General features: G+C 38.4%; 1 protein-coding gene across 2 annotated transcripts in view; it reads left to right on the forward strand.

The window, feature by feature from the left end:
- The window catches only part of sfswap (splicing factor SWAP), a 95,322-nt gene extending 87,337 nt beyond the window's left edge, over nt 1–7,985 (forward strand). Inside the window, exons 16-18 of one of the 2 annotated variants that reach the window (XM_058757420.1) lie at nt 1,747–1,911; nt 2,674–2,746; nt 7,389–7,985. In XM_058757420.1, the coding sequence (XP_058613403.1) occupies nt 1,747–1,911; nt 2,674–2,746; nt 7,389–7,454 (304 nt within the window). In that variant the 3' untranslated portion in view covers nt 7,455–7,985. The remainder of the gene's footprint in view (nt 1–1,746; nt 1,912–2,673; nt 2,747–7,388) is intronic. The other variant, XM_058757421.1, reaches the window with a different exon arrangement.
- Nucleotides 7,986–23,992: the final 16,007 nt, after the last annotated feature.

Genomic DNA, 23,992 nt, shown 5'->3' on the forward strand with positions numbered 1-23,992 from the left:
GTATATATATGTGTGTGTATATATATATATATAAGGGATGTAACGATTCCCTCAACTCACGATTTTGATCACATGATTCGATTCACGATTTTTTTATTTTATTTTTTTTAACAAAATGAGATTTGACAAATTATCAATTAAATGTGTCCTTTTATTATTGCTTGGACAAAATGCTGCACATTTCTTTGTGAAATTGAAATATAGCACTATAATATTATACTAATATAGCACTTGCATATATTGCTCTTTTGTTGGTTTTGATTGCTTCTATTGTCCTCATTTGTAAGTCGCTTTGGATAAAAGCGTCTGCTAAATAACAAAATTTAAAATTAATGTAAATGTAAATAACAAAACTAAATTGAAATTTTAAAACAAGTCCCAAATCAAATAAATAACACAAATAAAAGAAATATCTTCATATAAACAATATAAGGTTTTGTCTGTGCTCTTTCCATTTAAAATTAGAGGCAACCACTGCATTTTAATCATGATCCAAACAAAGATGCTGCATACATGCAACATGAGCAGTTTTTAATCTAAATTAGACTGCATAATTTGGGTATAAGATAAGCTTAATCATGCCAATCATATAGGGTAAGTGAGAGGCCTCATGTGTTTCTGTCTTTTTGGATAAACTAAGATCTATTTTCCTGAACTGATTCAATTAGTCATAATAGTTTATGCCTCGGGTGGAATTCTTGGCACGTCTGCAGCAGCGCATTTTTAACCTCATTGTGTCTCCTAGAACTGCTTTGATCCACTCTCCAAACATGTCTTGTCATTTTGCTACAGTGCCACAGGTAATGAGAGGTCACTATGCCCATTAACTGAAGTTGGGTGCTCCTTTAAAAATGTATTTTTCCAACTAAAGGATATGCCTAAGGTATTCAAATAAAATATTCACAAAGAACAGCCTGGGAGATAAAGGCCCCTTGATATGCACTGTGTGTGTTTTTTCTCTGGAGAGAGCACACACGCTGTGACTGTTATGTGTGAATGGCCTATTCCAGTCCCCTTGCTGATGCAGTGCTGGATCAGGGGTCTTGCTGAAGGGTTGTGTGCATGTTTTAAGACTCCACAGTGTTACCTCCTGTCAAACAGTAACTCTCACTTCACTGCTCTGTCCACAGAGCCGCATGAATCAATGCTTTATTAGCTCTTATCATGAAAAGTGAAATACTTTATATTTTGCATTGTTTATGTATTGTTATTCTAAACCTATGACTTTCCATCTTCTGTGGATCAAAGAAAGAAGAATTTTGTGAATGTTAGTGAATTCAAAAGAGAAGGAATTTTTCCAATCCAACAAAAGTATATAGTGGCATCAAAAATTCAAAAAAGCTTTTTGCAAAATTCCAGTATGTGTGCAATATTCCAAATCTTCTAAAGCTATACAATAACTTACTGTGAAAAACAAAGTCAAGGCAATTTTATTTATATAGTAAATTTGATACACAGTGGTAATTCGCATAAAAATATATTTTTTTTAAATAGTAAACAAAAAAATGTTCGAAGAAGTAATTGCATAAGTAATTGAAGTAAATAATAGACTTATTAAAAAATAAAGGCAAACATGCTGTTATTAACCTAAAATGTTTCCCCCTCCAATTTTATTTGTCTTTTGATGCAAAACATGCATTAAATAAAAATGAATGCCAGTGGCTCTTGTAACAAACAGTGCTGCAGAATATGTTTGTTTTGAGCTAATCTATTAGTTTAATAACTTTTTTTAATATCTCTTTTCAGATCACCTCATGAAAAGAAGAAAAAGAAGGGTTCAAAGTCATCGCACCAATTTAAGGGTTCCTCCTGTTCGCCCTCAGCATCCCCTGACAGAGGTGGAGCCATGGCCAGAGTCTCTGCAAGCCCCTCCCCTGCCACAAGCCCCACCTCCAGCCTGGGGAGGTCCAGGTAAAGGGCATCTTGCTTTGGTCCCATTACTAACCAATCAGTCAGCGTGAACCTCGCGAGAGAGCTGCCCACCCTCTGAAGCTCAGTCTGCTTCAATCAGAATCATAGATTTCAAGCATATTTTTTCCCCCCACTTTGTTGCAATATTAAAGCTTTGCCAAGAGCACTGCGTGTGAGACACAAAGACGGTCTACGCTGTAGCTTTTTGATTTACAAGTTATAATGGATTTAGGTATGATTTGACAACTTGACTAATTACCTGTTGAACAAAGCATGAAAGCTTCAGATGCTCAAAATCAGCCATGATGACATTTTGATAAAACACAGCATTAAATGCATGAATTTTACAAGATATTTGTACATTATGGAGAGGTTTTGATTCAAAAACCTGAGGAAACACCACACTGTGTAGGGTTATTGGGTACAGGGACTGACTTTTTTCTTCTCAAGTTTCATCAAAAAGTTGCTCTAAACTCCCTCGGCCTTCAGTTGTTTTTGCTGCTGCTTCTTTACCTCCCACTGTGTGTCTCTCTCTAGACTTTGTTTTATTTGTGCAGTTGTTGTGTCTCTTCCGGCATTGGGTGAATATTTCATGACCTTCTTCTGGTCGCTCAGTTTCAGCTCGAGATGTCTGTGGTGGTTACGTAGTCACCAGTCATCATGAATACTGTATTAAGGTGTTTTTCACAAACTGTGCCAATTGGCAGACCTCTGTCTGTCTGTCACTGTCTCACTCTCTCTTTCTTTTTGCTTGTTAAATAGGGATGGCTCTCAGGAGAAAGACAAGCAAGTGTCCTCCACTATTGTCTCTTCAGTGCAAAGCAAAATCACTCAGGTATGTCATTAAGCAACAAAGCTTTTGTGTAAACTAGGGCGTTCACTTGATTAAAATGTGTAAATGAATTAATTACAGTATGTCGCCTAATTAAATTTTATCAATTTTATTTATGTCTATATTTGCAGAGAAATATCATCAAATGAAGATAGTAATGAAGACATTGCATTTTTTTATTATATTTTATTTATTCACTCTTTATGATCTAGGACACTGGAGATTTATCATGACTGCTTTCTGTGCCACACTTTGACCAAAAACATAGTTTTTTTTGGTTTTTCTATTTAAAAATGCTAGACAGCTATAATTGACCAGTGTGTCATAATTTATATAATATATGGGCCCATAAACCCTCAAACTTCAGGGATTTTTTTTATGTTCAAAAATGTTCAAAACAGGCTTTTGAGTCTTGACAAACTTTGCTTTTCTAGTTAAAAATTATATGTATATAAATTTCAGTTCATTTTAATTCTACTTCTTTAAATTCACATTTTAATTGGAATTCTACATCAGCATTAAAGCATATATTTATAAAATTTTCTCTTTTGATAATATAGGACATTGAAGGTTAATCACAACCTGTTTTTTCTACGTAAAAGTGCTAGATAGCTGTAATTGACCATTATATCGTATCTTGCTGCTTTTTCAGTGTCTCGCCATATTGAAAGTTAAAATAATTTTGTTTTTAAGAATGTGTTTTGACATCCTGCATTCTTTTCCATTCTTTGGAGCAGCACCTTCCATTTTAATGCAACACGTTCTATGCGAATGCCCACTTGGACTGATGTTTTCAAATGAAATTTTGATCAAATTTTGTACGTTAAGCAGTTTTGGGCTGAATTAATTTGTAAGGTTGAGGGTTTAGAATAAACTTAACGAGAATGCTTGAGAAATATCAATACAGTGCTGCCTTGCAAACACTGTAATACACTAAAAAAACACAAAACTTTTGCTAACTCTCTCGTTTTAATTCAGCGCCTAAGGGGAAAACAGACCGAAATTGTGTAGCAGAGCTGATGAGACACTTAGTATAGCTTTAATATATGTAATTTAGAGCCAGACGGTCTCAGTGGTCTCTGTTTGCAGAGCCTTACGTGCTGAAACTGAGAAATACAGTGATTTGGTTGCATGACCCTGTCGCCAGGGGTGGGTATGTAGGTGTATATATGTTTATGGGAGAAAGAGAGCTTGTCGCTATCGCATGCTGATTCAATGCAGCTGTCAGTCCCTGCAGCTCTGTTATGATCTCTGGCCTTGTGCGGCAAGGATGAAATGCAGAGTGCACTCGCTTTCCTTCCCTTTTGCTTATTATTATACAAAGCAGACGAAAGGTAGCTACTATATGTATTAAAAAAAATGCAGTTGTGTCAGAGAGAAGAGGATGCAAAAAATGCAGAATGTAAGAAGATAAACACTTGCTTGCAGACATCTGGTATTCAGCAAAAAGAGAAGTCAGCAGGATTACAGCCTTTTATTCGCTCTCTTTGTACTAAAAAAAGTCCACAGTCTTGACATGGTTTCAGATCTTTTGGAAACCTAATTCACTTCCCTTTTCTCCCAGAGCATGAAATCACTTCTGACACCTCAGAACTGGGGCAGGACTTCCAGGGGGCAGCGTCTTGCAAAAACGAGTTGGCTCTTATTAAAACCAGCAACTGCTGCTTGAATCAATAGAAGCGCGGTTCATCTTGACAAATAACTACCGGCAGAAACTTCTGCAGGCCTGTGCATGCTTGCATTTCGGTTGCGTGAGGAAGTCCCTTTCGTCCCCATTTCCCCCTCTATCCCAGGGAACGAAAGCTCTGGGCTGCACAGACCACCCGTAGATCCTGCAGTAGAGAAGCGGGTTTCAGCTTGGTTCAGTTTGATCCTTTGCCCGTAGCCCTACCTCACGCAACTATATCGGATCCTCCAGAGGAGAATGTTCCAGCTCTGACATGCACATCCCGACTATTGATAGAGGAAGAAGTGCTCTCATGAGGCGCACCGGTAGAGACTGGTGGGGTTTTTACAACTGGCAAATGAAAAAGCAGTAACATTAAAGGCTGGGGAAGCGTGTTCTCGATCTTAGCACTACTCCCCTGGGATTTTACGAACCCTCTATCTGCCTGTCAGACGAACAACAAGGGAGGCTGGTTTATGATTCTCCCTGAGGAACACAATAGTCTCTTTTTCTTTTCTATTGCTCTGTGCTGTCCTCCCCATGCTTAAAATGTTGGTGCTCCTTTCTTATTTTCCTCTCTTTAGAATGGGCTGTGTGTTAAGGGTGGCAGGTGACTGATTGTTTGATTAGGAGTCTTTTATGGGTTGCAAAATGCACCTTGGCAGGTTATGAGCACATTACTGTTGCTGTGTGCAAGATAAGAAACCGAAATGTATTGTGTTCCCGAGTACCCCCCACTGTGACTCTGGGGAAAAAGGCATTTCTCGTACTAACTGATGTGAACAACATGTGAAGGTCCTCACAGCATAGTAACAACACTAAAATGAGACCGTATCAGAGCTGTGTTCTTTCCACTTTACCTAAGGCTCTGAATGTTGGAAAATGACATTAACACACTTTAAGGAACCTTTAAAGAATTATTGAAATCTCCTAGCCCAAAACCATCTCTAACCAACAACTACACATGCAGTGCTAGCAAGAAAATATGGACACCATCATCATGAGAACTTGATTGGAGCTGAAAGAGCATCACTTGGATTGGCCTGTTCTGGAACCCAGAGGGGAAACGAAAGAGAGAAACTGAACAGTGCAAGCAGAATTGAAGCTTCTAAACCTCACCTGGGACACCATTATGAAGCTGGCCTAAAACAGACAGGAGTGAAAGGCCATGAAGAAGACGACTAAATGAGTCAGAATGTTTTCAGAAACGTGGAGTGAGTTCAGAGAGATATTGGATGTGAGATTTCAAAATTGTTTTTAAATGGCCTGGGCCTGTGAAGTGCAGCCTCTTTGAACTGAAAGTGGGGTGATCCTCTGAGCTCTGAAAATGTAGGTACAAATGTGGGTTATCTGTCAGATTGGTTGGAGGTCTGGACCCAAATAACTACAGAGAAACCAGCCAACTGCAAAAAGCAGTTCTCAGTCCCAATTACGACTAGCTCTTGTTTGGTCATGTGATGTCAGAAAGCAACATCTCTTAAGTTTCCATCGAGCAAGAGTAGACTTAGGTAGCCATATTTTCAGATGTCCTCAGACTTCTGCCAGCTGTGGTCTTGTAATGAGCTCTAATCGTACTGAAGATATCCTCCTTTCATTGCAGTAATCTGCTCGGGTCAGCTGGATGCTTTGAAAGCCCTTTATCCCAGCTTAGTCCTGTCACTCTAATGTACTGGATCAACACACTATGATCAGAGAAACATATTCTCACTGGTTCTTCGCCTTTTAGCAATGTATATGCGTTCGGATAGTGGTGTATGTGTGGGAATTTGAATTGAATTAGTCACAATACAGGGAGCTGATGTGGAATTTGGATTGGAATGACAAGAAAACTAATTTTATCCATCCATCCATTTTTAGGTTTATTATGAATTGTGCACAAACCTGGTGGGTGGTGATATGCAAGATTCCCCAAGTCATAGTCTCTGTACACTATTTAATGCAATCCATGTAATATTGTGCTTTCACTTCCCCAAAACGACTTTAATAATGATTTCACCCCATGAAGTACAACAGCAGACCCTTCTCTCTAGAGGCACGTTCGTCCTTGCCTGCGTTGTTTGTGCTTTTCTTGACCACTTGTTTGTTTAATGATTAATTCTGCAGGGGCTTTATTGGAAATTCAGGGTTAATAACTTTCCTTCGACTGGACGAGGGGGTGGAAGGCAGCGGTGACTTTAATTCTGCAAACGTCAATGAGCAAACCTTGCTCCTATGACAACCGTTCAGCCACCTGTTTCGAAAGATTATTTTACTGATTTGATATGTAATGCCAAGTTGAGCTGCTTTCAAATTTAAAAGCAGTAAAGAACCTTGAAGTGATTTTACGCTGGTGGCAGAGAAAGGCGTCATTATTAGGGAACAGAACGAAATTTATCTTAACTGTAGTTTAACTGATATGTTCTTGCACATTTTATTAGTATTTTAAAGTAATATTCCTTTTTTTTTTTTTTTTTTTATGTAATCAACATTATAGAGCTTAACTTCTGCTAAACCCGCAATATTTCATTAAGTACTTTTTTGTTTCCTCGATGCAAATTCCATTCCTATGAAATCAGTGACACCAGTTAATGTGCATATTCATTAAGCTAATGTTTATTCAAGTGCCAAGCTGTGAGTTCTCTGGTGTCACATTCTCCCTATGGGCTCTTAGCATGCAACCGGCTTTGGGTAAGGTAACCTGAGCCACATAGAATGAGGGGAGGCATTTGAAGAGCAGGAATCCAGCTCTATTTGCCCATGGCCTTCTCTTCTATAGGATGCCACTAGACATCAGTATGCATATTTAGCACGTTGGATTCTCATACATACAAAACCAGAAGCCAATCTGAATTTCAAATGGCAAAAAGTTGTCCGCAAGCTTATGAATTTGTGTTTCTGTTTTCTTGTCCTGTGTGTTTAATACTATGATTAGTTTCTCTCCCAGCTCTGCTCCCCTACGAATACTGTACTAACTTTTCCTCCATTTCTCCTTGCTTGTAGGACCTCATGGCGAAAGTGCGAGCAATGCTTGCTGCCTCCAAAGGCCTTCAGCCGAACCCCTCCTGAGTGAGTTCCACCTCATCCAGACAGGATCAATCTCCAGCTACATCTCGCAAGGCAGCAACAGCCTTCTAGCTAACTACTGGACTGCTGTTCGCCTGACAAGCTGCACAATGCTGGACGCTTTTATCCCTTTATGTATGCCTGTTTGGACCTTGCGTTAGATGTTTGTATTTTGCCTCCAGATTAGCATTAGGCATGGAGATCTCCTTTATTTTGAAGGTGCAGGTGGAACCCGAGCAGGTGTTGAAAACACGGAAGCAGCAGCAGATGGTGGAGCCTCAGTCCTGCTGTGTGTTTTAGCTGTAAAACAACAACAAGAAAGTATTAAAGGCGTAATTCCTTGGATGCAACTAAAAACGTTTTTTTCCTTTGTAATATCGTGTCTACCAGAAGGACGCCGTTATATCCTTCTGTGAAGGATAATGCTGTTTATTTCTCTCCTATCTCCTTTTTTCCCTCTGAGCTCTTTTCGATATGAAGTCTACGGCTTTCTTGGTTTTTTTTTTTTTTTTTTTTTTTGGAATATGTGGCCTTCAGTTTTTCATTTCTAAGTTTGTATGGGCCTAATTTTGAAGCTACTTTGTAAAACCATCAATAAAGTTTGAATTATGGAACACGAGTGTGGTTGCCTTACTTTCCGCAAGCGACATCTCATCATGTTCGTCTCTTGCTCCGTCTGTTTTTCATTTCCTGCACCTGCGAGCTCTGGCCTTTCGACCGTCAGCGCATGTACTGCATCGCAGCATGCACTCTGCATGATAATTAGGCCCCATGATCTGCTGAAGGGTCCATATGAGTGGGGTTCTCAAGAGAGGGAGAGAGCGAGAGCGAACGGTGGGAATCCGTTTTAAGTGAGCCTTTAATCTCGTGGCAGTTCAGCCCGCAGAGGCGATGCAGTGAGTCTCATTTGGACGTGTAAAATGGACTGGTAAGAGATCCCCGGAGCAGGTCTGTCCCATCCAAACCCATATTTACACTCGCTCCCAAACTCTCTTGATATGGGGAACTTAACGCTTTCCCATGTTCAAATTATGTTGAGTCGATTTGTCCCGTATGTTCAGCTAAACCTGCACAATTTAATCAAGGCACTTAATTTACTCAAGTCATTTTTGATTTGCATTTTATCCAAAAATGTTCTCGTTTCTAATTTGATGCTTAATGTTCCATAATTGCACCAATCACGATAATCATAATGCTACGTGCTTTTGAAAAGGGCAGCTTTGAACTAGACTTAATAGTAGACCCTGCATTTTTATTGCTCTCTCATTTGAATTTTAACAATTTAAAATGCACAATTGTTTTGATCTCATGCTTTTTTTTTTTTTTTTGGTCAGTTACATGAAGCACATGAAATTACGAAAAAATATATTAAAATATGATTTTAATTATTAAATTACTATGTGGAACAAATTCTATAATTATATTCTTTTTAGTGCTGGGACAACAATTAATCGCATCCAAAATAAATGTTTTTGTGTACAAAATATGTGTGTGTACTGTGTATATTTATTATGTATATAAAAAACACACACACATACAGTATACATTTAGAAAATATTTACATGTATATATTTATATTCATATAATTTATTATATATAAATATATTTAATATATAAACAACATTTTTCTTAAATATATACATGTGTGTGTGTGTGTGTATTTATATAAATATACACCGTGTACACATATATTATGTACACAAAAACTTTTATTATGGATGCCATTAATCATTGCCCAGCACTAATTACTTTTAATATTTTGTGTATTATTTTAATTTATATATTTAATTATTTGTAGTAATAGTAGTAGCAGTATGTGTCCATTTACTTGCAGAACTTACAAGAGCCAAGTGTTTCTAAAATGAAATTCATGCTTTACAAATGCTTTGTTGTGAACTGAGCCTGTGTTAAGTGAGCCATTCACTTTGAAGCAGACCTGAATGTCTATTCCTGATGGCCTTCTTCCCTTCTAGTTTTCCATTATTCTATTTATTATTTTTATCCTTTTATCGAATTCACTACATACCGAGTCTTGGAAATAAAAGGCTTTGCTAGTGGCAGTTTAGTTTGTCGCTGTTTGCTGGAGTAGAATATTTCATTGTGACACGGTTGTTAAGGGCAATTTTCAGGCCAAGTCTTTATAGCCAATTAACTAATTATAATCATTAAATGGAACCATATTAGCTGGATTGAAACCGAAGGCGCCATCTCTGGAGGGTTGTTTTTGGCGTCGACATTGACCTGTTGTCAGAGCTTGTAGATAGAAGATGAGTCGAGTATGAGGCTTCTTGCAGGCCGGGACGTCTTTTTTCTTTCTCGCCGGAGAGCCTGTGTTCATCATTACACACCAGCAATCTGCTCAGCCAGCGAGTAAACACATAGCTCATTTTTGGCCAAAGCTTCACTCATTCCAGGCTCGTAATGGCCGCAATATTCCCTCCAATAACTGGATTGCCTCGTATAGCATTAAATAATGGATTTATATGCAATTAAATGCACCTCATAACATCATTGATTTCATTCCGAAGGGCGGCATTCAAGGTTTCGCCCACTCGCGCTGTCTGAGTTTTTGTGCATGACAAATAAAATAGCTGTGGTATCCAAGAAGTCACTTACAGGGCAGAATGAGGAGGCCGTTAAGGTGATTTGTTAACTTTATGAGATTTGAGAAATACCGGCTTCAGTCTGGTCCAGTGAAATGCTGAAACGAATAGCTTTCTGTAGACAGAAGGTTTGGTGATTTGTCAATTGATCTTTGGGTGGCTTGCACTTTTTGGAAAATTCAAAATTCAAATGAATTTGGGTTGGGTTGGTAATGACGTTTCATGGCCTGTTCTTAAGTTTTATTTCCCTTTGCTTCCCATCGCAGTGGAAACCCTGCTAGAATGAAAGCAGTCATGCGGCGACACGTTGGAAATCCAAGCTGGACCCAACTGAGTATGTAAAATTAAAAATCCAGAAGCATGTGTCTGAGAGCTTTTGATTCTCTTGATGTGGTTATTCAGCGGAGGGTTGTTGCGCTTTCAAAGTTGTGGCCTGAACTCCTTTAGCAGCTTTGCTGAATTTCCCACAAGGGAAAAACAAATCTCAGCCAGCTGTGAAATATCCTGAATATTACGAAATACAAAGGCCTTTTTTGGAAGTGCAGAAAATATTTTCTGAACGGAAAAAGAATATACATGAAAACCCTAATCCCCAAAGGCATAATTTTATGGGATGGAGGTGCTGTGCTTCTGTTAAAGGCTTTAATGTGGTACTTGAGATGTTTTCTCTCTCTATATGCCCTCCTACAAAAGTAGAAGGGAGGGATTTGTGATGCACAGAACCCAAATGAAATGGACCATTGGTATGAGTAGTTTGTGAAGATCAACTGACCAAATCCGTATTTATTCAGCGCTCTTTTAATCCAGTGCCACTGTTGGTCTTTATCGCTGTCTACTGTTTACCATATCCAAGGTGTCCTGATTAAAGTGTTGCAGACTGTCTTAAATCTCACACTTGTCCTTCAAGTATCAATTCTATCCCACACAGCCTCAGGAAATGGGTTGCGTTATCTCTCCTGTGGCGATACCATGTGATCACTCTAGCTGGGCTGTCTGCAGATTTATCCAGCAGATGTGAGAGATTTGTGAGATGATATCACTGGCTTCGAGTATAAGGTTACAATTTCATTTAGTTTTTGTTGCATTAGTTTTTGTTTTACCCACACACATTGCTTACTGAGACAATTCTAATAAAGTGTAACGTCGTATCTGTCTTCAGTGAAAAACAATTAACTTGTTAACGTGGATGCATAATTAAAAAATGAAATTTTCTCACCCTCATGCTCAGTCTGACATGGTCTGTCATATTAGAAAAAATTATATAATTGTATAATCAATATAGCAATTTTTAACTATGACTGATAATTAATCAGGTTAGACACCATATTGAGTTTAACGTGGATGAAAACGAAACTGTGAGGTAGCCTTTTTCCTAACAATGCATTGTAAATTACGGGAGGGACTTCCGGTTTTAATCCTTATCAGTCATTTTGACTGAATGGGCTGTAAATTTTAATTTATTTTCTATTTTCAGATGTCAGGAGAATAATGTTATATTAATGTGACGTGATATAACAACAATATCTATAGAATAGCTCTTTTCATCCTGCTGAATCATTTTCCTCCTGATTATTTTCATGTTTCCTTCCGCTGCAAGTAAATGAAAAAAGACAACATACTGTACATTTGTGGTCTGCTCTCCCGATTTAATTTACGATATAAACCATGAATAATTCATTTTGTAAAATTAATCAATTTTACATATTAATGATATTTAACACCTCTGTATATTGCTGCGGATAGAAGGAGGATCTTTTAATCATTCATGGTATGTTGAAGTTTTTGAAAATGCTTATTATTGCATTCATAGAATGAACCTTTTGCTCATTGTTTACAGTGTAAACAGAAGTTACTCCCATAATTTGCACAAAGCGTCATGGGGCGTAGGAAAAAGTTCTGATTGACTGGTCTTTTAAAATGGCGTGCACTTTATAAACGTCCTAGATCACGTAATTTTCTCATAATTTATCTTTGGCTGCATTATGGTTGATTTACTAATTCAGATTGTGATTAGAAATTATAGACGTGTTCAGGGAATTAGGGTCAAATAAGCAATGATTAAGGACTTTTGGGCGAAGGCAAACAAAAGTCATTCAAATCGTTCATGAACGAAACATCATTACGAATGGCATTGTGCTTCTAAATCGCAACAGGTGTAGTTCTCGCGTGAAGCCGTTAGCACGTTAGTTAGTTCGTTAGTACTATAGGAGTGCTAGTATGTGGCTCGATAAGATGCCGAAGTGCGGCATTATTAAAAATGAATATGCCTATGCCTGTCTTTCTACATTATGGTGGGTTTTTGAAAATCTGAGATGCATTGCAGCTGTTAATAATGCCCACTGAGATGCTGTTCGCTGCATTTTCTTAGTACCATCTCAACTTCTCTACCACAGTCTTTCTTGGGGCCATCTTAAGGGCTCCCCGTAACCTGCAAGTCAAGCCAGCTTGTCTTTTGTGGTGTCAAGACAGTGGTTGGTAGGGTCGAGGGAGAAAAAAGGGAATATTCTATCAAAGCCATTGACTGAAATGTTTCAGTGGACATTTGCAAGTCAAATAGTCTGTGGGATCAAGGGGCTTGACTAGAGCAGGAATCCTGGGAAATGTTTAACTGCTTTATTCTGAAGCTTTATACCTCTGCCTCATGTTATATCAAAAAATTTGGTTTGATGCGTCAATTAGAGAGTGTTTATGAAAAGCAGAAATGAAGCCTTGAGTCTCACACATGCAGAGACATGGCACTGTGTTTGAGCAAGTGTGTCCCCAAGGTCCTTCACCTCATAAAGGCTTGATTCAAGTGGGGAGGCTGCATAAATCCTTGTAAATCCATTCCTGGCGCTGAGACTGTCCTCTCATTTTTTTTAAACACCTGAAATGTTGTTATTTTAGCTGCTGGATGAAGTTGCTCTCCTCTAAGTGCTCTATTTCCCTCTGTCTCCCCCTCTCTCCTGTCTTGTTTATACAAGTGCTATTAGTCTGTAGCTAGTCCATGTCCAGAAAGCAACATTTCTCCAATGCTAATCTTGAGGAGGGAGATTTTGTTGAGGAATTATGGACTTATTATACAGCTCAAGGACTCTGGCTGTACAGTTTCAACAGAATATTTAGGCCTACAGTACATTTAAGATTTATGTATTTGCATGTAAATATTACATCAGTTTGGATTACACAGTTTTAACACAAACTTAATGTGATGCATATTTGTAAGTCAAACATAAATAAAACGGGTAATATTTCTGTCCTCAATATGTCATGGGCGTAGTTTATTTTATCTATTTATCAGTCTTATCAGGGGGCAATTGTGGCCTAATGGATAGAGAGTCAGACTTGTAACCTGAAGGTTGCGGGTTCGAGTCTCAGGTCCAGCAGGAATTGTCAGTGGGGGGAGTGTATATCCACCCTCAATACCACGATGGACAAATATTTTTTGAGTGCGCTTCACATCCACAGCAGGGGAGAAAATGAAAATTTGGCCATCATTTACCCTCAAGTTGTTCCAAATATGAATGTTTTTTTATTATTATTATTCTGCAAAACATAAAATGAATTGAATTTAATCAATGCGAGCAATGGCGACTGTCACTATTTGTTCTGTAAAGTGACTTAAATATCAGATTGTTTTTCACTAAAACCAATCAGAACACTTAGGTAATGACTTTTTGCTTACACTTTTGGGTGCATTACTAAGCATTAAAATAATTTATGATGCACTGCCATTGTATTGAATTGAAACTGTTTCAGCTTTTTTTGTTTTTGGGTGAACTGTCCCTTTAAACATGGACGCCTGCTAGAGTGAAGGTTAATTATGGCTGCTGGCACTGCCCACCTCACTAGATTGAGGACTCAATCAAATGCCCCCCTCCAAACGCCACACTCATAAATTCTCCTACCCAGTGTGCTGCTAAATGTCATTTTAACTTATGACCTTGCGGTAGAGGACCATGTAACGTGAGAGGGGAGAACTCAAGGCTCCAGACACCTGTGGAACAAGCCGTCTGGTCGCCCTGTGAAAAAATCGCAATCAAAACAAATAAGCTTCAGTTTGCGCCTGTCTAATTATCCTCTTATGAATTGGAACGGGCGCTTGCCTCCACGGGGTGTGCAGAATCGCAGCGAGGTGGAATATCTACTCGCTTTTCTTTTGATTTCTTTGTTTCTGTCATTAACTTCCCACAGCGTCCTGAGAGGATGTTTTCAATCTTGTACTCTTTGTGTTTCTTGTGTAATGAGAGAAAAGAGCGTTTAACAGGGTTCGATCACTTTCTTGAGCTTGGGTTGCTGCGCTCTGATTTCACTCTCTTCAGAGCTGTATGTTCAGACTGATTGAACTCGGAGAGAGTGAACGAGCGCCTCAAGCTTTGTTGCGCCTTCTTTCACAGCCCTACAGGCGGATGCTCACTGGAGAAGGTGACCCATGAGATTTCATAGGCTTTTTTCATTCTGTGTAATAGAGCTGACTGGATGAGGAGGACTTTTAAAAAGTAATATCACTCTCCATTTCTCACATGTCTTCCACTTTGGAGTTTGCAGTGCAGTGTATGTAAAAAGGGAGGCTCTCTTCCAAATGGCATACTTAATGTGGGCTTGTTGTCTTGTGGCTTTTCTGCAGTCGTGGGACTGCAGGGTGATGTAAAAATCAGATCTGTTGAGTCCAAGTTTAAAGTCAAGTCCCAAGTTTTTTTGCTTTTTAGAATAGTTTTTTATGATGGATTCACCGATATTACACTTTAGGCCAATATTGATAAGCTGACAGTTGATTTTATGTTGGCTGATAACTTATAAATGTCTAATAAAACAGTAAAAACTATAAGGGCATAATAGAAATAGGTTGGTAATGATGGATTCCCAAAAAGCGCCTCTTCCGAAGCGCTTCACGAGACCAGAAACGGCATGTAACGTTAATCCGCCCCATCTGAAAAGAGCAACATTTCACCGTGGCTTGTTGTTAGTCGTTTAATGTCATTTTTTTACTTCACGGGACAATTGCAAAAGTTTACACACGCAAAAACCCATTCAACATGCCCATGTTAACTTAAAATGAGCGCATTAATGTGGTTTACATTAAGTTACACGTTTCATAGATTTCGGTTAATGTTAGTTGTATTATGTATAAGGCTTATAATGAGAGAAAGACCACCTGCTAAAAAAAACAACAATAGAAGCCCAATAGAAACCATCACAGAAATTCTAATGGTTTCCATTAAAATACCATTATAAACCATTAGCTTTTTTCAGTAAAACCATTACAAAATTCCTTGTTGTAGTGTCTTTTGGGCATTTTTCCAATAGGATTTAATATCCCACCAATAGAATCCATCACATACCAGTAGACACCATTATAGTTTCCATTAAAACCAATACAATTCCCATTATAACCATTAAAACCATTATATTTTCTATTGTGTTTTGGGCAGGGTTCTATTGGTTTTTTCAGCTGGGCACGCAATCTCTTCATATCTTTTCACGGCACAGAAACACAAAAATATCATACAACACGCCAAAATGAGCTAAAATTCATTATAGTAACACAGCTTTTGATATTAAGTGTTTTATGGATTAAGCAAGGTGAAAGCTAGACAACATTCCCTTCACTTAAATTTCCCTCAGACATATATAATGCTTATTCGATGTTATATGTTGTACATTTGTGTAAATATACATACGTTTTAATAAAACATTTACACCTTTTAAATATACATTTTGATCAATTCAGTCTAATGTTAAATACAAATATGTATTCATTATTCGTTATTCACATTTATTCATATTTATGCCACTTGACTTAACTTTACCTGACGCCTGAACTTGACGTAGGCTACATTGTCTTATATCCACTTTTCTTCAGATATACAACTCATAAAACACTTTCTAAATGTCCACTCAAAAAAATGGAATATGTTGCATGATTTTTTGTTAAATTTAGTCTAAAAAAATAACATTTATTAGTGCAACTTACATGACGCGTGAGCTTGACAAGGCGCTGTTTCTCCCGCGAAGTCACTCATGCGCATGCATGTGCGGAATGATCTCAGTGTTGGCTGGATTATTAACATTTTTTTTTTAGTTTAGTCAACATTTAGCATTCTGAATGTTGACTGGATTTGAAAATAACCATTCATTTAATGTTTTTAATATATATTTTTGCAGACTTAATATGTCTTCTTAACTAAGCCCAAGCTATAAAATTAGCTCAATTGAAATATTTTTGCCCTTCCAACATTTTGTTAATAGGATTTTTTACAGTGTAGAGAGCATCTCTTCGGGGTGACCACAGGCCAACATAACAAACAAAAGGGATCTAGAACGAAAAAGTAGAAATTAAATAACCTGATAACATTGTAAAATAAAATACAGCCAGCTTGCCTAACTACCTAACCAAGAAACAAAACCCAAACAAATTCACCCAAAATAAAAGGGCAGGACACCCCTCCGCTCTGTTTCACAAAGTGTGCTGTATCTTTAACAAAAATGAGATTTAAGCTTTAGCCACAAAACATTTGTTAGACATTAGTTTGGCTGCCAACCGGAGGAGGAATCCAGGAGCTCCGAACCCGTTCGTGTTCGCACCAACAAAGAGCTCCCTGACTGCTGGCAAGCAGCGTTCTTAAAAGGCTCCACCTTAATAGAGCGACCAATTATGCACCACAGCGTCATGCAAGCTATAAGAGAGCAGACCAAAGAGGAGAGCAAGAGGGAAAGAACGAAACCGAGCAATACAATGCAACAAAAATATTTACCAAAATAAACTGTCATAACAATAAAAATAACTGATATCTGTGTATGAAAAAATGTCTGACAAGTCACTATACACTACTGTTCAAATGTTTGGGGTTGGTAGAAGTCTCTTATGCACACCAAGTCTCCATTTAATTTGATTATAAATACTATAAAAACAGTAAAAAAAAAAAGTTTTGCTAAGAATGAGAGGGATCATTCCTGCACAGAGGTGATCAGTTTCAGCTCCACTGAGAATGACACTGAAGGCACAAAACCTTTGTAAAATACAAATGCTCTTGTTTTATTTCCCAGGACAATGAGATTAGTGCATTGCATTTTATATGAGCTTAGCTTGCTAGGTTTTTATGTCGAGTAAGAAACATAGCTGAGGTCATGAGTAAAGCCTTGACATTTTAACCTCAGAGCGTCTGGTTCTGATTTTGCAACAACTCTGTGTTTTCACACGGTCTGATGAAGATCTCAGACTTGGATAACAGTTCACTCTCATCGACCACTTTTTACAAATTATCTGGTGTTAACAGATAGCAAACCTGCTTATAAAACGATGAAAAACTGAAGTAAGCCAGTTGATCATGGGGGCAAAGTGATCTCTCAAGCGAACTGCAGTTTTAGAGACGTGATTGCAACATGATTACAATGCAGCGAGGAGCGTAATTTACCTGCGGAGTGTGGCATTGTGTTTGTCCTGTGGCATACACCCACCCTTTATCAGGGAGAATAATGGCCTCATCAGTTCTCGTCTTTCTTGCCTCTGCACAAGCGTGAATGTGCCTTACTCTATGGGGTGGATAGCCGGGGAAGATACGGTATCATTTCACTCAGAGAGAGGCTTTTTGTTAGGGCATGTGATGAGGCATCTCGAAATCATGCATCTCCTCCACAAGATTGCGTTGAGCTCACCTTCGGGCGCTGCCACTATCAAAAATTGTTTTCCTTTATCTTCGTAACATAGGGAAGCTGATGTATCCACGTTCCAAACTGAATATAACAGCTTCATACTCCTCCTAATTGGCTTCCACATTTACGCTGAAGGGCACTTAGATACATAACAATTTTCGGTGCGAGTAATGTTTCCGATTACGTCTGGCCTTTTATTTTCTGCTTCTCTTACACCCTGTCAAATTTCTCTCCCGACTCGTCTAGGTATCTTTTTCTCACTCACAGTCAGATTTCAGATGTTCTCTGCATCCCCCGTGGACTTTGGTGTCCATATGGCCGATCTCTGCAGACGCCTGAGAAAAAAGGAACTGGAGTGGTCAGAATCCACTTCATTTAATTGCTCATTGTTTTGATTCGTAGTGTTCAAGTGTTTATTCGAGAGAATATTCCCTGTAGGACTCAGCTGGACTCGTGGCTTTTTGTTTGAAATGTTTTAGTCATTTATTTATATATATTTTTTTATTTTAAAGCATCGGAAGAGGAGGACCGTAGGGGCTTAGCCTGATTACGCGTAACGGGCCGTATTTGATCATGCCTTTGCAGCTGTGTGCTAGCTGTGGAGAGAAAAGTGGCTTCAAAAGAGTAAGTTTTCAGTGGGGAATCACATAATGCAGGTTTTGGCCTCCTGTGGCTCTGTAAACAGACACTGCTAAGTGCTTTGATTCTTTATACCCCACTTTTTGTGCTCGAGACCAAGACTTTCACCGCTATAAATGTGGTAGGTCTCATATGCATAAATGCAGCTTTCTTATTTGAGTGTGGATTGGAGGGAATGAAATGAAGGGATTTGTAGGGAAAGATCGAGCTACATTCTCTGCGCAGACAGATCAACAGAATCCAGCCACACTTAAGTGGATTACTGTGGCTGAATTTAATTGCGACATTAGTAAAGAAGGGACACTATCTGATCATTTTATGGTCTGTCTGAAGCTATATGGTCTAATTTTGTCTAATTACATTGTAGCTCTGACCTTATGGGTGTCTGGGGAGTCTAGGACATATTGCTACTTTGACCTTACTGGTTTATAGTTTCTATTTATGTAAAAAGCAGAGTATTGCTCTATGAGGTTTTCTTTTTAAAGGGATAGGCCACCAAAAAATTACATTTATGTAATTGTTTGCTCACCCTGCTATTGTATTGTTAGTTTTAGAACTGTTCTTTAGGGCTATCAAAGATAATGCACTAGCTGGGATCATTTCATTAATGTTTAATTGCATTACATTTCTCAGCACAGTCTGGAAACATTGCTTGCAGTGTATTAATCTTATATATATACATTAAAAATGTCCTTTCAAATTTACAGTAACAACAACAGGCACATATGGATGCCAGATATTCTGTCAAAGTTCATCATAAGTGGACTGTTCATAAAACATTACTTGTATGTACAGTGGGGCAAAAAAGTATTTAGTCAGCCACCAATTGTGCAAGTTCTCCCACTTAAAAAGATGAGAGAGGCCTGTCATTTTCATCATAGGTATACCTCAACTATGAGAGACAAAATGAGAAAAAAAATCCAGAAAAATCACATTGTAGGATTTTTAAAGAATTTATTTTCAAATTATGGTGGAAAATAAGTATTTGGTCAATAACAAAATTTCTTTCAACTCCCTCAAAAGATTTTCGATGGGGTTGAGATCTGGAGACTGGCTAGGCCACTCCAGGACCTTGAAATGCTTCTTACGAAGCCACTCCTTCGTTGCCCGGGCGGTGTGTTTGGGATCATTGTCATGCTGAAAGACCCAGCCACGTTTCATCTTCAATGCCCTTGCTGATGGAAGGAGGTTTTCACTCAAAATCTCACCATTCATTCTTTCGTTTAGACGGATCAGTCGTCCTGGTCCCTTTGCAGAAAAACAGCCCCAAAGCATGATGTTTCCACCCCCATGCTTCACAGTAGGTATGGTGTTCTTTGGATGCAATCTCCTCCAAACACGACAAGTTGAGTTTTTACCAAAAAGTTCTATTTTGGTTTCATCTGACCATATGACATTCTCCCAATCCTCTTCTGGATCATCCAAATGCTCTCTAGCAAACTTCAGACGGGCCGGACATGTACTGGCTTAAGCAGGGGGACACGTCTGGCACTGCAGGATTTGAGTCCCTGGCGGCGCAGTGTGTTACTGATGGTAGCCTTTGTTACTTTGGTCCCAGCTCTCTGCAGGTCATTCTCTAGGTCCCCCCGTGTGGTTCTTGTGATCATTTTGACCCCACGGGGTGAGATCTTGCGTGGAGCCCCAGATCGAGGGAGATTATCAGTGGTCTTGTATGTCTTCCATTTTCTAATAATTGCTCCCACAGTTGATTTCTTCACACCAAGCTGCTTACCTATTGCAGATTCAGTCTTCCCAGCCTGGTGCAGGTCTACAATTTTGTTTCTGGTGTCCTTTGACAGCTCTTTGGTCTTGGCCATGGTGGAGTTTGGAGTTGGACTGTTTGAGGTTGTGGACAGGTGTCTTTTATACTGATAACGAGTTCAAACAGATGCCATTAATACAGGTAACGAGTGGAGGACAGAGGAGCCTCTTAAAGAAGAAGTTACAGGTCTGTGAGAGCCAGAAATCTTGCTTGTTTGTAGGTGACCAAATACTTATTTTACAGAGGAATTTACCAATTAATTCTTTAAAAATCCTACAATGTGATTTTCTGGATTTTTTTTTTCTCATTTTGTCTCTCATAGTTGAGGTATACCTATGATTAAAATTACAGGCCTCTCTCATCTTTTTAAGTGGGAGAACTTGCACAATTGGTGGCTGACTAAATACTTTTTTGCCCCACTGTAGGTGGTGCACAGGGTCATAAAAAAAAACACCAGAGTAACACGCATTAACATTAAAATAATGCAATTATTAACATTAAATAAGATCAAATTTAACACAAAACACCCTACTGTACATTGCTGATAGCAAAAATTATTTACATAAAAATAAATGTAAAGTATATGATAATTCACTTAATTCATTTAATTTGAAAGTATTTTACTGTTACATATGTGACATTACAGCATTTGAAATGTTTCATTGTATGGTAAAGACCAATTAACATGTGTTAACAATTAACTGTAAAAATGACAAATATACAGTGGAGGCAGTTTAAGGTTTCAAGTTTTAAAATTTCACAATTTTTGTTATTATTCTAGTCATGAAATTTTTAGTTCAGTTTTAGTTATGTTGAGCAGGCTTTCATTTTCCTTTTTGGTTTTCATTAAAAATAGCATTTTCATTTTTAACAATTAGCATTTTTTCCCCAATTTTATCTTCTTCCACAGAGGAAAGAAGGCCATGACAGGGTTTGAAACGACATGAGAGTCAGTAAATGATGACAGAATTTTCATTTTTGGTTGAACTAATCCTTTAACAGCATTTCATTCCTGTCAGGAGACTACTCCAGCATACCAAAGCAAATCTCTGCCGAACACGTACATTGACTCTAACCTTCATTTTGTTCTTATATTTCCTCTTGAGCTCATGCCTTACTTTAACTAAATAAATAAATATGAAGGGTCAGGACTTTCCGCTGACTGGCAGGGCTAATCAGCACCACTGCCTCTCTGCCAGTCAACCCTGTATCGGGTTTGTAACAGCATAATCCTTTTACACTAATGCAAAGGATAACAGGGGGAAAAATAGCAGCTCTGTGACACTGAAGCCAGACAGGCTCTTGTTTTCACAGTATTACTGGCATCAAGTCGAGGTTCCATTCATAATGCTTTATTGTGTGACGGCTGTTTTGAAATGTGCCCTCCTAGTGACAGTTAAAAGGGATAGGCCAACGAGAGACATTTCAGGAGCTGTTCATAAGTTACGGAGGGGAACCAGTGAAGCAGAGTGAAACTGAAATTAATGTTTCCCTGCAGAGGGGCCGCCAAGGCCTTATCAGCACAGGAAGGGCCTGTCGTTTAAAAGGCCTCATCTTCGTTAATTAGAATCTGCCCCTCAAAAGTAGCTTGTATTTCTGGCTAAACATACAGCACTGTGCATGAAACTTTGGTCCAGCCTGGACTTTCCTGTGGTGCATGTGTACTCAGAGAGAAGTTTCTCTGGCATGTGCTGTGGACGTTTTTGGAGGCATGCATGTAGACATGTGTGAACAGGGGATTGACTTGAGCTTAAAATGTGCCCCATACAGCACAGGGGCATGAACTTTGACACCTGTCAGTCCGGGCCACTGAAGCCTTTGATCCAGTGTTTTGATTACACAAAGTGTGATGTAGTGGCATATATATGTATATGCATCATGGATGTTCTGATTTGCATCTATTATGTATTTTTTTAGGGATGCGAGATATTAGATTTAATAGATATGCCGATGTTTTTAAAATCTTTTTGGCCAATAGCCGATACCGATATTTATTTTGTTTATTTGTTTTGCAACACCACCAAGTCTCTCCTGTGCTGAAATAATTTTTAATTTTCATTAGTTTTGAGCAAAATCTTATTTGTTAGAACTGAAAAACATTACTAAAGTTCTTTTTTTAAATGAGAGTACATTGAAAGCTTTGAAAATAACTAACAAAATCAATCGTTGCTGGGGTTTTTGTTTGTTTTTCCTGACAGATGCAGTTGAAACCTTAACATTTTATGGATTTAACATCTATAGATGGTCTAAAGCAAAAGAGCTTCTAGAGCTTCTTGTATTTAAGTTTTCATAATCCATTTGAAAAATATATTATATATTAATGAAAAAAATCTGTATATATTAAATTATTTAATTCACAAGTGTCATGTTTGTGATTTTTATTCATGTAAGCTATAGCTTCTGACCTTTAAATCAAAACAGACTGCTTTATTTATTAATAAACACAAGTATCTTAATATAATGAAATGAAAGTAAAATACAAAAATAACAAGTAGGCCTACTGCATCATTGATCTTAACGCTAGCACACCCCGAGCACATGTAAACTATATTCGTCTTGTCGGCAAGGCACATTGGCATTTTTTTTTTTTCCCCAAATCGGCCGATGCCGACGTTTACATTTTAAGCCTTTATCAGCCAATACCAATAATGTTCCGATAATATAGTGCATCCCTAATATTTTTCCCTTTTTTCTATTTTTATTTTTAATGTTATTGTGGTATAATCTTAAGATAAGTAGGTGTAGATGGTTCTTGGTCTTACCTTCGTTACCTCAGTATTTGGGTTTCTGCTCAGGATGATTTTTCTACAAATATTTTGGCACAAGCTCAGCCACTTTTGGTCGCTTCTCATTTTTAAAGTTTGGCACATTGAATGGCATGGACTCCAGTAGGCAGAGAAATTGATCTGCTTTTCTTTCCTCACAAAAGCAGGAGCTTTGAGATGCAATGGGACTCTGGGACTGACCATTGTTTAATGCTTTTTACAGAGTAGCTTGTGAGCGGCTTTGAGGGGTGCACTGCCTGCTGTCTCTCAGCGCCTGACGTCCCACAAACCAACTCCATTGTTCACTGCATTCTAAACCTGTCCATATCCCAAAAGGAAATTGCATTTGGCTCTGTGGATGAAGCATGTGTAGCCATTTGTGACTTTTTTAAACTAGGCTTAGATGGATCAGCTCCCTCTATAAAAAGACCAGTCCAGCTAACAGCGTATTACTCTCCAACACACATGCACAAAGACTCATCTGAAGAGTTGGAAATGATCAAAAATGTTTCCAGACTCTTAAACTTCTTGCTGTACTTGTATCTTACAGAATGTGAGTTTTCAGTGGAAAAATATAATTTCATTCATCTTGGTTTCAATTCGAACAACAAAAGCTCCATCTTTTCGTAGCTCTATGCTGTGTAAATATTTTGTTGCTTGCTGTGTCTAATTAGCGCATAAAGGCTACACTTCTTGTTTTCTGGATTATCTTTGGCTTTGAAATCTAACCCTTAGGTTCTTATTAGATTGAATACAAGACGCCGCATAAATGTTTAGCATCAATGTAGCCACACATTAAATTAAACTGGTTTCAGTCTCTTGGTGAAGCTTTTTCTGAGCTGTGCTCCCCAAATACTTAGGAACTCTCTTTAGGCCTTTCAGGCTTTGAGAGAATCACTGTCTTCTGTTTTACACGCCACACTCGAACGCATTTTGGATCTTTGCTCCCCTAAGAGAGCAAAGGAAGAAATTACTGGGCATAAAGACGCTTCCTCAGTGCTCAAAGAACGGCCCAATTTAAGTGCTCTATCATGGGACTGATGCCTTACGCTCTACTTCCCCAATGACTCAGGTACCCGAAGGCATGAACAGACTTGATATTAGGGCTGTCATCGACTAAGGATTTTTATAGTCGAATCT

The sequence above is a fragment of the Onychostoma macrolepis genome, chromosome 21, assembly GCF_012432095.1.
Source record: "Onychostoma macrolepis isolate SWU-2019 chromosome 21, ASM1243209v1, whole genome shotgun sequence".
Lineage (NCBI taxonomy): Eukaryota > Metazoa > Chordata > Actinopteri > Cypriniformes > Cyprinidae > Onychostoma > Onychostoma macrolepis.